Source organism: Glandiceps talaboti, chromosome 4 (genome assembly GCF_964340395.1).
Source record: "Glandiceps talaboti chromosome 4, keGlaTala1.1, whole genome shotgun sequence".
NCBI classification, from domain to species: domain Eukaryota; kingdom Metazoa; phylum Hemichordata; class Enteropneusta; family Spengelidae; genus Glandiceps; species Glandiceps talaboti.
In genome coordinates, this window is record NC_135552.1 from 28,553,336 (window position 1) to 28,567,180 (window position 13,845).

General features: G+C 34.7%; 2 protein-coding genes across 2 annotated transcripts in view; both read right to left on the reverse strand.

Moving 5' to 3' along the window:
- Positions 1-783: 783 nt before the first annotated feature.
- On the reverse strand, positions 784-8,814 carry LOC144433873 (putative proline iminopeptidase). The gene is made up of 7 exons (XM_078122265.1): positions 8,488-8,814; positions 5,128-5,251; positions 3,964-4,139; positions 3,144-3,228; positions 2,370-2,557; positions 1,904-2,048; positions 784-1,649 (listed from the first exon to the last, which is right to left on the reverse strand). The coding sequence occupies exons 1-7, from the start codon at positions 8,622-8,624 to the stop codon at positions 1,539-1,541; spliced, it is 966 nt and encodes a 321-aa protein (XP_077978391.1). The 5' UTR covers positions 8,625-8,814; the 3' UTR covers positions 784-1,538.
- Positions 8,815-10,055: 1,241 nt separating this feature from the next.
- The window catches only part of LOC144433897 (putative proline iminopeptidase), an 8,127-nt gene continuing 4,337 nt past the window's right edge, over positions 10,056-13,845 (reverse strand). Inside the window, exons 4-7 of the mRNA XM_078122294.1 lie at positions 11,688-11,772; positions 11,236-11,423; positions 10,581-10,725; positions 10,056-10,247 (exon numbers count right to left, since the gene is read on the reverse strand). Coding sequence (XP_077978420.1) covers positions 10,137-10,247; positions 10,581-10,725; positions 11,236-11,423; positions 11,688-11,772 — 529 coding nt within the window. The 3' untranslated portion in view covers positions 10,056-10,136. The remainder of the gene's footprint in view (positions 10,248-10,580; positions 10,726-11,235; positions 11,424-11,687; positions 11,773-13,845) is intronic.

A 13,845-nucleotide genomic window follows, 5' to 3' on the forward strand; every position in this document is an offset into this window, starting at 1 on the left:
ATTGTTTTACTTTTAGATGATGCACTTTTTTTAAGAACTCACAGAGTTGTTTTGTTGATCACTTCAGGTACTAAGATGTGATTTATGCCCTCACTTTAAATCAGATGTTGTTGTTATTATTTTGAAAATGTCCGCAAGGTGGGTTATCAGAATTTAATGTGCTAGTTTGATACTTTTGCTTAATGGGGAACAAAGGTATGGCTGATTCTGTCCTAGCTGCTTAGTTTACGTCCAATGAGTAATAAAAAGTTATTTTCACCACTCGACACCACACAACTTCTCCAAAGATAACAAAAATAAAATTACCCCAATTAGCCATGAACTGACCTGTGAACACTGGGGTAGGGAATTCTGGGTACGGTGCCCAATTACCTATACTGATGTCACCAGTCCCCCTATTTATTGGTCTGCCTATTATTTCTAACTAATATGAATATTGGTTTTACCTTAGTAATCAAAACAATAGAGACGGACTATATTAATGGTTGTGAAAAGCAGTTGAAAAACAGATGACTATCAGAGCTATTGAAAATGATCCGGAAAAATAAGAATGACCCCATGTAATCCTTATGGTTCCACTGATGACATGACATTAATTTTAAATTTGATGACTTGGGATTGGAACATTATGAGCCCTTAACTTTCAATAAATGTCATTTTGGACAAGCACCATTTATTACCTTACCAGGTTAATTTTCACATACAAATGTAATACAAGAAGAAAAACATCACATTCTATGCATAATTTTTATTCATTTTTGTCAGATATACAAGCTATGTACATCATAATTTCTGTGAAGGTATACTGGGACCTATACCTTGTCAGTACATAAGGTAGAAAAATCAACTGATTATGTTCACACTATGCTCTGAATACTAGTATGTATGCCTTGCATTGAACACAATACTGTTGGATAACTCAATTTAAAGTATGACCTTTTGAGGTAATTACTCTATGAAATCAATATTGTGAGGTATTCAATGAATGCATTATGTATCCCTTATATACACACAACACTAAAACTATCATGCGTTCCACTTTGTTAGCAAATTTTGACCAATTTGGCACACTATTTATCAACAATCAACATTGATTTCAATCTGATGAAGTACATGTGACCTTGTATTGAGGTCAAAGGTCATGATAAATCATACTATGAAGAACAGTGTGTTGATTCAACAAACAGACTTTCCAAATTATACTAAATATCTGTGCTCTCAATACTAGACAAGTATTGAGAGCACAGACACTTAGTATAATTAGTGGCCCTGTCTTACCAAACATGCCCCTGGGCCTGGTGCTTCAATATTTGATATCATTTGAAATATTAAATTGAAAATCCATCTTTCAAATGTGGCATAAAAACTATGTTTAATAATTCAAGATTTTTTTAAAATTTCCCAATACTACATATTTTACATGTTGGATGAAAATTGAGGTTGATTTTCCAGCTGATAATCCTTATTTCCTAACTAAAATAATATCTGAAACTATTCAAAACCTTAGTATTTCTTAGTGGAAGTATGTGGTTTACATTCTACAGACTTTTGTACTTGTCTGCTGCCTGCACAAGGAGTGCTGCCGTATCTGGTTCCCTTGATGCATGTCCAGCTATTGGAACCATGTGGAATTCTGCCTCTGGCCACTTCTATTGGGGAAGATATTGAGATAATGTTAGCAAAGCTAGACTACCCAGAAAAGTATCCTAAAAAAGATGTCAAATAAAATGTCTACATTCCACAGAAGTACTATTTACCAGCTGATGTGAACAGTACCGTATGTTGCACCTGGTAAAATTGAACTCTTTAAATTTGTTAATCATTAGAATAGAATAGCTGTGTAATAAACAAAGGTTCACAAAGATCTATAGTTTGAGGGCGCCCATCTCAATTGATAACTCACCTTGTGTAAATCCCATGCAGTTCTAGCAGGACACACAACATCGTATCGACCTTGAACTATAGTGGCAGGTATATGACGAAGTTTATCAACTTCTTGGATCAGCTGGTCATCGTACTTGAACCATCCGCCATGTACAAAATAATGGCTGTCAAGAATGAGGAACACAATTTCTCATGATTATACAGTGTATGCGATGATCAACATTTTACTTATTTAAAGTTGGATTATAGATGAGACATAGGTCATTATTTTGTACTGTAGTTAATAAGAAAACTTTACCTTCTTACTTGAAAATAACAACGTGAAACAACGTAGACCAAGTTCATGTTTGTAACTCAAAAAGTGGGGAAAAAAAACCTAAAATGCGTACAATGTTTGTGCTTAAAAGTATGAGACAATATGTCACTTGTATTTTCCTTGGCTGAACAAAGACAAATATTTAGGAAGGACATCTAATTACACTAACCATTCTATGCTTGCAAACTGTATTGCCCACTTGTCTTCATCAGCCTTCTGTATATGTGATTCATCTATGAGTAACTTAGCTGTACCACATTCCCAAGCACTCCAAGATCTTGCACATTCAAGTTTTTTCTCGTCATCATCCCCAGTTAGTCTTCTATAATATGCACTCATAAAATCATGTCTCTCAACCTAGGAAAGTCAATAGTTAAAGGCCCATAATTCAGTCCAGGGTTCTTGCATTAGTACTCCCTTATCAATAGAGCCATAAGGTTTAGAAAGGATCATTCCTTTGTTTATGACCACTTTCACCTCAACCTCTGCAAGACAGCTGTTTTCACAGCTTAATTTGAGTACTTGTGCTTTTAAAGACCAAGGTTTCAATACTTGGTTCTTGTATTAGTGTCATCCTATCAGTTGAGCCATGTGGATTATATAGAGTCAATCCTTTGTTCAAGACAAACTTAGCTCTCCTAGACAACTTTTTTGTACAGCTAAATATTAAGCCTGGTTCGAACTGGGCCTTAAAATATTATTCTAAATGATACTTGTTGTTGGAAGAAATAAATCATGCTAACAAAGAGGGCCTTTATACTTGTTGGAAGGAAATAAATCATGCTAACATAGAGGGTCTTTGTCAGTAGATGTTGATACTGGTTAAAGGGTCAATGTCAGATTAGGATTAAACTGTACATGTAGCTGACAGATCTATAGAATAAGTTTGTTACATGTTTTAACTAACGTTTGGAAGATATACAAATATTCAAAACAAACTTACCTCTGGTATAGGAGCAACATACTGTTCCCATAAATCAGGAAACAAGTGACTAGCACCCTCTTGATAAAACCACAATAACTCCTTTCTATATTTCAAAGCAAAAACCAAAGTAAAGCTATATTATATGATTTGGCCTCATGAGGGCACTCTACAGAAAAAGATTCCTCACTGTCAGTGTCTCATGCAAACTTTAGGACTGTGGTACACTTGTCCTTGAAGTTTTTCAGAAATGTTATACTGTTGCTGCAATGTGCACATGGCCACATGGTTTTAGGGCAATGAGTGCCCCATAATTTTTTTACAAACTCAGCAAAACAATTTGATGTGTTGTGGTATATCCTAGAGTGCATCCTGAATACTACCCTGTACGTCACAAATTATTCTTCAAGTCTTGTCAATGACCAAACTCCAGCCAACACCATGACCTTCTCCAAATTTACACATGACACAAATGAACACATTCCCCATCATTCAGCAATAAGGTCGAGTCTCCGGCTTTAAACACAATTCAAGGACAAGAGACATAGGGTTGCTGTGATTTTCAAACAATCTCCCAAACACTGGCATTCTTAAAATTGGATCAAAGCATCTGAACATCTTCAAACAAACTGAAAGCACATCTATTCATACTAAAATTTGATATTAATTGATCCTTTTTGCACCACTGAACAGAAATATGGTTCCAGAGTCTGATGCTATATAGATTATTTTTTGATTGAGATTGATGGATTGATTGACTGATTGATTGATTGATTGATTGATTGATTGATTGATAACCAATCTATCAGTACCATGCTGTATGAAGATCAAAGTCACCTACCTCCTGAGAGTAAAAATTCCTCTGAGTATTAAAGCCTTGACGTTGTCAGGATGGGTTTCAGCATATGATAACGCAAGAGTGGATCCCCAACTTCCACCAAAGACAACCCATTTGTCAATGCCAAGGTGCTGACGAATCTTCTCAATGTCTTCAACAAGATGCCATGTTGTGTTATTCTGTTAAAATAACAAAAAGTAACATCAGACTAAGTGTTAGAATAATAATATAACAGAATCCTGTGATTCCATGACTGCAAGTGTGAAATACTTGAGGTATTTGCATGAGGTGGTGTTTTCTGCAGCCATACTTTCATGAGTTAAAAAAGCATCAGCAAATACCACAAGTATGAGCACTTAGTTTATCATCATTTTATTTTACTTTTATTATTACTTCCACAAAGCCTGATATCGTTTTCACCATACTTTGTCATCTTCTTGACATATGATGTCATCTCATTCTGCATACTTTGTCATCACTTTCTGCATACTTTGTCATTACTCTCTCTGCATACTTTGTCATTACTTTCTGCACACACTGTCATCACTTTCTGTATACTTTGTCATCACTTTCTGTATACTTTGTCATTCCTTTCTGCATAGTGTGACATCATTTTCATCGTGAAATATATCACTGCTTTCTGCATACTTTCCTGAATAATGTCAAAAGTCTGACACCAAATCATAAGTTTGATCTAATCCCATCGACTTGTAAATTATTGTGTTTGATCCTCTCTGTAGAGTACTTATCACAAAGGTAACTCATTAAATTTGATATCAAAGTAATAGTAACATATGGACTCAAATCCCCAAAATAAGATATCCAGTCAGTGTCACTGTAAACTATCTAGAATGATAAAAGCTCATCTGTGTAAAAGTTCAGTCTATGTCATAATCTAACTTCATTTTGCACCAATAAATATTCATAGCTCACCAAAGCTTTCACCAGGTATTCCACCATGGCTTTGTCAGTGTTTTCTGAAGTTATGCATGCATCTTGAAATAAACTAACTCTGTTGATTAAAACCATGTCATTGTCACTTTGTGTTGACACAATGTCATTTAGAATCTTCCTCTAGTGATCTTTAATAGTAATTAAAATCACCACTGACATCACAATATGTCAAATCCTCAAATCCATTGTAGAGAGTTAGCCTAGATTTCTTACCTTCAACTCAGCAGGTGGAGTAGATCTTCCAGCTCCTCTTTGATCAAACAAAATTATGCGATAAACTTTAGGATCAAAAAATCTTCTGTCATGTACAGTAACTCCACTGCCTGGACCACCATGCCTATGTATTAGAACTTGAAGTAGTCAATATGAAAAGTAATGGCAACTGAGATGCAAAATAATCCAAAATAATATCTTTGCATTACCAATCTAAATCTACCCAAAAATTGAGTCTAAGTTTGAAGTTATTTTTGTAGGAATGAGGACACAAAGAAATGAAGTTAAACCACTGATTTGGCTTTTTGTTGTTTTGTTGGGTTATATAAGTATATATATTTTCACAGGATTTTGAGCAATTATTTTAGTGTTGCAGGGGACTATACTATGCCACTATAAAATCTTGCCATTCCCATTTTGATTTTTTTTACGTGTCTGTTTTTTTGGATTTTTTTTATTTCACTGTTGCCAAAGAATTACCTTTTTAGTACAAATATGTGTTGTGTTGTGTTGTGTTGTGTTGTGTTGTATTGTGTTGTGTTGCATTGTGTCGTGTTTTGGTGTGCCGTGTTGTGTTGCATTGTACTGTACTGTACAATAGTTCAAAACAGGAGCACCTCTTGTAACCTACAAGAACATAAATTTCTCCAAAAAAACCTGTCATGATTAACCGATAGCAGTATATGCTTTAATAACAGCTTTAAATGCACGGCACATGGTTGGTTTCCTTGGCATGGCATTGCAAACTTTTAACCCATCAACATTAATCAACAGATAATAACTTAATAACTAACAACACAGTCTGTACTAGTAAACACAACTGACATTATATGCACAGAAGTATAAGGTCTATTGATTTTCAATGGTACAAATAAAAAGGTGTATAGGACTGGGCTGTACGCACAATGTAAAGATCTGTTTTTGATTATTTCACTCTAAATGTGATGAATTCAGTATAATACCATCTTGGAATGATCAGTTCTTTGGTAATTATACTATTACATCCAACAAAACAATGTGTTATGTCAAGATTTGTCTTTCACTTTTACATGACAATCATAACATGAAAAATCCAATCATGCATACATAAATGTGGTGGACCTATCTTGAAAGAAATAGCACAAGACACTCAAAACACTCCATGAACATAAATACCCAATCAAACACACAATAAGTTCTAAAACATTTTCACACTAAATCCTGACAAAAATAACCAGCCTTTCAGTCCAATGAAAACTCACATGCATTGACTCTTAAAATTATGTGTTATGTCCATAAAGTCAATGATTTCATTACAAATTCTGAATGACCAAAATTTTACTCAAAATGAAACAATGTTGTAGAGTTACTACACAGTGATTAGGCCTAATAAAAAAAAAATTGTGTGGTTCTGATTACTATCAATTTTAGAATAGGTGGGGTAGGTAGGTAGATATTTTATTTTATTTTATTATATTTTTTTTTATGTGTGAGTGTCTAGTTCAGGTTTTCCATTGTTTTCCAAATGGTCTCTGTGTTGCTTATTTCTTCCTATCAGATGTACAGCCATTACAGATTGGAATGTTCAATGTTTATGTATTTACATTAGAAAATCCCAACAACACTGATTGTCAAATGGTAATGCCATGAGCATGTTTCTGAGTGAAATGTTAATTGCTGAAATTTGGGACACTTAATAAAACATATGGTTCAAAGTTTTTTTCTGACTTTAATTGTCATTTCTACGTCATTCAAAATGTTAAAGTACAATAATAAATTCATTTATGACCGACCTCAGTACCCATTATTTTTAGAGTGTTTTGATGAGAAACATAGAATTAAGTATGAGTGGCCTTCAACTTGCACTACCCAGCTTATTAAATCACCTTTTTCCGATAACCAACAAACCTTTCACTGAAAATTCTAATAATAGCAATAATTGGACATTGTACATGTTTAATTAAAGATCGACTTTATCTATAGTTCAGTTGATATTGTGATATCATAAGGTATATTGATTTTGGATTGCAGACATATGAAGGGTATGGCTGCATAAATGTTTACCCACAGGTGACTCAACTGTTCAAGGTGTACAATATTACAAGTCATTATACTGAACAAAAAAAAGTTTCAAAAACTGTACATGTTCCAGTTACAGCTAGTGCATTTTTTGTTTGTCATTCTCACCAAATGGTTGTTCTCAGTCCTCATAAACAGAAGCCTTTCTGTTTATGTACCTATAAATATCCTGGAAATATGTTTACTGTTTAGTGGAACATATTTTTACTGAAGTAATTCTCAGAAGGCATGTAACTTTCATTTTCATTTTCAAAAATGAAAGAAACACAATTACAGTCAAAATATGTGGAAAACCTTGAAAGAAAATGAAATGAATATTCATAACTATTTATCTGAAAGTAATAAGCACTTAGGAGGCATGAATGTTCATTGTTCATCTTATACATATACATATATGTTAAGACCCATGATGCAATTGTGGACTACAGCGAAAACAATGAAGGTGTAATCAGGATTCATTTCGATGTTTCTTGGTATTGTATATTGCATGAAATTTCTGTGATGTGAAATTATAAAATGATTCTCCACAGCCAACAATTTATGAAAATACATTACCTGGAGTAACATTCCACTTTACATGTAATGTTGATACCAAAAAAGTAACCCCTTTGTTGTGGACAAAGTGCAGTGAAATGTTAAGATTTTCAATTCAAGGAGCATTATGTAATGTAGTCTGGATGTGTTTCTAAACCACAGTCTGGACATTACATAACTGCCCCAATAAACACCAACTTTATGAGGGACTGTGTTATTGATTGGTTAACAATGTGTGGGTGGCTGTGGATGAATTTTAAATTACATCTCAGGACTTCCAGAGTGTCGACTTTGACTACACTGTGAGTGGACGTTTAACGGCAACGATACTGTATAGGAACTAGACTACATTATATGTTAAATATTACACATAACAAAAAATCCAATGAAGAAATGTAGTTTTTTAAAAGACGCAATAAAGATTCTCTTCTATGTTATGTTATTCATAACACAACATTTTGTGTTGGATATTAACTGCAATAATTAGCGCTTTGCTTATGTGCACGGATTTTCAGCTTTTCTCACAAAATATTTCCATGTTTTATCATTTTTCTGTTGAGGTTTACGAAAAAAATGCGGAAAATCGCTACAGCATGTATAGTAGTACAGTTAAAATAAAAGTCTACTGAAACTATGTAAAAGATGTAGGCATATGGGCATATCATTAATTAAAGACATGATATTCTGACAAACGCTATGCATATGTTCAAGCTTGTGCCACGTTGCACTCGTACACAGTGTAGAACGAAGATGGAAATACATACGTACAAGAAAACCACTGGTTTCCCCGACGGATTACCACTCTGTTCGTAGAACAGTTCATGTATGTCATCCACTTTCAATCTCCCGTTGTCGTAGGCATCTACTTCAGGGTAGAGGTGATCTTCTGCCGATCCCAGAGACATTATGGTGTTAGAGAGTGATCGGCGAGGAAAACATTGACGAAGGCGTTCAATGAATTGGTTGCACACTTTGGCAGATTTACGAACGATCAGGTGATTACGATAAATATATGCATGCTATGTACAATCTAAATGTGTCTGTAATCAAGGTGACAGATCTAGATAAGCACGGTAAGCTAAGGCACTTCCGGGTCGTTGCTGTTCGACACGTGATAAAATTCGCTGAGGTTGAAGGTCATTGAGAGGAACGCGTTCGCCAAGAATGACTATTGACTACAGGCGGCTATTATAGTGTGTATATTTTCAACTAGCACGTTAAATATTCCCCCTTTCTTTGATTAAGAATGTGTGAAATAGATTTTTTTTAAATGAACCGGAAATGAAAAATATATTATAAATATTTTATTTATAAAAATTAAACTTCGACAAAAAGTCAGGGAAAAAAGTCGCACAGGTGGCAAGCACCTATATAAGAGCAACCCCTCCACATACAACAAATGGCATAAACATACAAAAACATATTAAAACAGTAAATACAAAAAAATATACACTATTAAACGAATAACATACGAGAACAGAATTAAGAAATACGACACTTGGCACAATGACATCGATTGGCCCATGTGCAAGTATTAAAAGACAAAATACTATTTTCCAAGATTTCTATAAAATATACGGAGATCGCTTTTATATGAGTTGACTGATGACACTTACTGAAAACGACAAGTCCGATTTGACTGGACAAGCGTTCCATGTATAAATACTAGGAGGGGAGTCCAGTCGTACTACAAATACACAAATAAAGATAATCAAAAAACAAACAAACATGCGAAAATACCTTTAACACATTAATATGGTGCGACCACTGTGACAGGATTAAAGGTGTATTGTATTACATACATTTATAATATACTATACACGGACCATGTATATGATGTACATGTATGTACGTGTTAGACTAGTAAGGGTCTTGGCAATGACTGCTAAAAATTAAATACAGTCGACAATTTTTTTTTTTTTTTTTTTTTTTTTTTGGGGGGGGGCAGTCATTTTTAACGGATGGTGGGGGGGGGGGTGCAGTGTTTTGGAGTTGAACATGGGTTTTCTCAAACTGAACCCCCCCCCCCCCCAGGAGAGACCTCATTTTCTAAAATGTGTAACACTTTGTTATTAGAATTTGTTAACCACTTTCAGTCAGGTGTAAGAAAATGTCTTTCACTTTTTTCTATTTTCCCCAGGTACTTTACGGACTGCTGGGCCATCTTGTTCAACCGATTGTTTCGCAATCACTCACTGCACTCAGGTTATCATTACACATATGAGAACACAGTTGTGTTTTTGAGAAAAAAAAGAAGTTATTTTATTGAAGTAAAAGAATGGAAAAGGCTTTCGACATAAGCAAGTCTAATATTGGAAGAAAAGAGGATTGATTTTTAAATACAATTTCCCAACTCAAAAATATCCAAATCAGTTTAAAACATTCATACTTCTCAATGGAAGTATGTGATGTACATTCTACAGACTTTTGTACTTGTCTGCTGCCTGGACAAGGAGTGCTGCAATATCTGGTTCCCTTGGTGCATGTCCAGCCAATGGAACCATGTAGAATTCTGCCTCTGGCCATTTCTGTTTTTTGTGGATGAAATTAAAGATAATGTCAGGAATGCTAAACAACATCTTGTCAAAAAAGTTCTAAAATAAAATGTCCACAGTACTATGTAACAGCAGGCATTAAGAAAAGTATTAGCTTCTTTGACTTGCTAGAGTAACACTTTGTTATTAGAATACCTGTGTAATAAACAACAGTTCAAGAAGATTTATGGGTTGAGGGCACCCATCTAGATCTCAGTGATGTGAGGCTAAGATTGATAACTGCCCTTGTGTAGACAACCCAGTGTGAAAAACAAAAGTTTACATAGATTTAATGGTTGAGGGCGCCCACCTAGCTTGATACCCTACCTTATGTAAATCCCATGCAGTTCTAGCAGGACACACAACATCATATCGACCTTGAACTATAGTGGCAGGTATATGACGAAGTTTATCAACTTCTTGGATCAGCTGGTCATCGTACTTGAAAAAACCGCCATGTACAAAATAATGACTGCCAATAAAAAAAAGTGAAACAACATTATAAGACCAAGTCTATGTTTGTGACTAAATAAGTTGCAATATGCACAAAGTTAGTGCTCAAAATGAGCTTCACAAAAATCATTTGGTGCAGATATAATTCCTAACATTTTTCTACATTCACGCCAGAACTTGTGAGCTGAGGATTTTGTCACTATTCATCTGCCACACCTTAGGTCACTCGTATTTTCCTCAGCTGAATGAAAACAAATATTTAGGAACAAGTCTTTGTCAAAGACATGTCTCCCCTCTCCCCATTAGTGTACATAAATATGGCCATCCAGCCAAAATAATTCATGTGTCCAGTGTCATCTATTAATAAAATTATTAAGACATCAACTACATTTGAATACTACTATTACTAGAATACTAATAAGCATGTGATATACCAGAAAAGGATTGTTTTGGTAGTGTTCAGCTACAAAGGTCAAAGTCAAGTCAAATATAATACCAGAATTTACAAAACATATCTGTTTACACTAACCATTCTATTCTTGCAAACTGTATTGCCCATTTCTCTTCATCAGCCTTCTGTATATCAGATTCATCTATAACTAACTTAGATGTACCACATTCCCAAGCACTCCATGATCTTGCACATTCAAGTTTTTTCTTGTCGTCATCCCCAGTTAGTCTTCTATAATATGCACTCATAAAATCATGTCTCTCAACCTAGGAAAGTCAATCGTTAAAAAATCAGGGTTTCAATCCCAGGTTCATGAGTTAACATTTCCTTATCACTGGTGCCAGTTTACATATCAATAACATGGTAATTTGAATAATGATCAGCACACATCGGTAATATGACTATCTTCAATTCAATGTTGTAAGATACTCTGACATGTTTATATTTAACACATAACATTGGGAATCAGCCATTTCTCTTCAAGTGCCCCGTTGGGAGCTAAAAATTACAAATTACTAAAGCATACTTACCTCTGGTATGGGAGCAACATACTGTTCCCATAAATCAGGAAACATGTGACTAGCACCCTCTTGATAAAACCACAATAACTCCTTTCTACATTTCAAAAAAAAAAAAAGTAAAGCAATATCTTTATGATTTAGCCTCACAAAGGAAATCTACAGAAAAAGGTTCTTCACTGTAAATGTACGCAAACCTTAAAATGTTGATTTGATTTGATTTGATTTATTACTCTAGGTCAATGCATCCATAAATGGATTTTCATGCATTGAATATAAAAATACAAAACATACGTTAAAATACAAAGACACATAATTTAAAAATATGGGAGAGTAACAAAATTTACAGGGCAGAGTACAAAGATAAAATAAAAGTTATAAAAAGTAAAACACGAGAGATGCTAGAATTATGAAGTTAAAAACGGTTTAAGACATTAAAAACTAAGTGTTTACTAAGTAGTCGTATTTGCGGAAATACATGAGCGGTATTTGAATGAACGACTGTGTGCCTTTGGAATGTGGTATTTGGTCCGAGTATTGTATTGGTGTATTGTTGAGTTTTTGGTGACAAGATCAGATAAATAGAGTGGTACTTTTTTGCTTATACATTTACTGACAATATTTTTGAAGTGTTGATCGTGTCTTTCCTGAATAGTTGGCCAATTTAGAGAATTTCTGGCAAGTGTTACATGGTCTGATTTTTTAAGGCCACATTGAATTCGTACAGCAAAATTTATGATACCTTGAAGACTACTTTTCAAAGTGAGATTACAATTAGAAAAGACTGTGTCACAGTAGTCTAAAAGGGAGAAGACAGTAGCAGCTATTACATTCTTTCTGACTTTTTCCGGTATACAACGCCTAACACGTGCCAGTCTTGTTAGACGGAAACCACATGCCCTACGGAGATAAGACACATGGTTTGACCAACTGAGTTCAGGGTCCAGTTTCAAGCCTAAGCAGGTCGCAGACTTAGTAGCTTTGATAGTAATATCTTGAAAGGACAGAGAATTAATGTGATTTGGTATTTTCTTTAGTTGTTGACGTGTACCGAAGAACATATACTGATATTTAGAGATATTTGGTTTCAAAGTATTTGCATGGAACCATGTAGTTAAACGATTAATTTCGTATTTTAAGTCATTGTGAAGTACATCAATATCGGCAATGGTACTGTTTTTCAGAATATTGATGTCATCTGCAAAACCATAAATTGGAGTGTTTGAGTGAAGCCAAGTAGGAAGGTCATTAATATATAGTGCAAATAATAAAGGTCCACAGACACTGCCTTGAGGTACTCCAGTTTTGACCTGAATACAATTTGAAGATATGTTGCCAACTTTTACACTTTGAGTTCTACCTGATAGGTAACTTCTGAACCACTGAACTGCAGATGGATGAAAGTTGTAACGTTGAAGTTTACTGAGAAGGATAGTGTGATTGACTGAATCAAACGCCTTAGAAAGGTCTAACATAAGAAGAGATGAAATTTTCCTATTGAACATGTTATCAAGTATATCATCACACATACGCTGTAATAATGTAGCTGTCGAATGTTTTGGACGGAAACCAGAAAAAGTTGGATGGAGGATATTATTTGAATCTAAGTAACTAATAAGTTGATTGCAGACTAAACGTTCAAGAACTTTTGAGAGAGTGGGGAGTAGAGAAATAGGGCGGTAATTGGAAACATCTTGTTTATCACGCTTGCCCTTTTTATAAATTGGAATAATTGTAGCTTTTTTCCAATCAGTTGGTACAATACCCTGAGAAATAGACTTGTTAAATATACATGTCAATGAAGGAACAATAGCTGGAATTGACAGTTTGATTAACTTACAGTTAATATCATTCGGTGATGAAGACTTATTGGATGGCAATGCCGATAAGGCAGAGGTTACTTGTTGTTCTGTGACCTTAGAAAGTTGAAAACTAGTCTGTGGCATTTTGATGTGATCTAGTAAAGGTTCAACAGTGTTTATTTCTTCTTGAATGCGTGTACCTACATTGGCAAAGTACTGGTTGAAGTTATTGGCAAGAGGTAACGGGTCGTCGTGAGCTGGGAGAGTAGTGCAACGAGGATGTAATAGATCATTAATCCTTTTCCAGACTTTGCTAGCATTGTGTAGGTTTTCAGTAATGACGTCTTCATAGAATTGTGTCTTAGCAG

Coding starts and splice junctions, on each gene's coding strand:
- LOC144433873 (XM_078122265.1), bottom strand. CDS start 8,624: ATGTCTCTGGGATCGGCAGAAGATCACCTCTACCCTGAAGTAGATGCC. Junction 3,229..3,963: donor GGAATTTTTACTCTCAGGAG/GTAGGTGACTTT, acceptor TTTGAAATATAG/AAAGGAGTTATTGTGGTTTT. Junction 2,049..2,369: donor CAGTTTGCAAGCATAGAATG/GTTAGTGTAATT, acceptor CATTCTTGACAG/CCATTATTTTGTACATGGCG.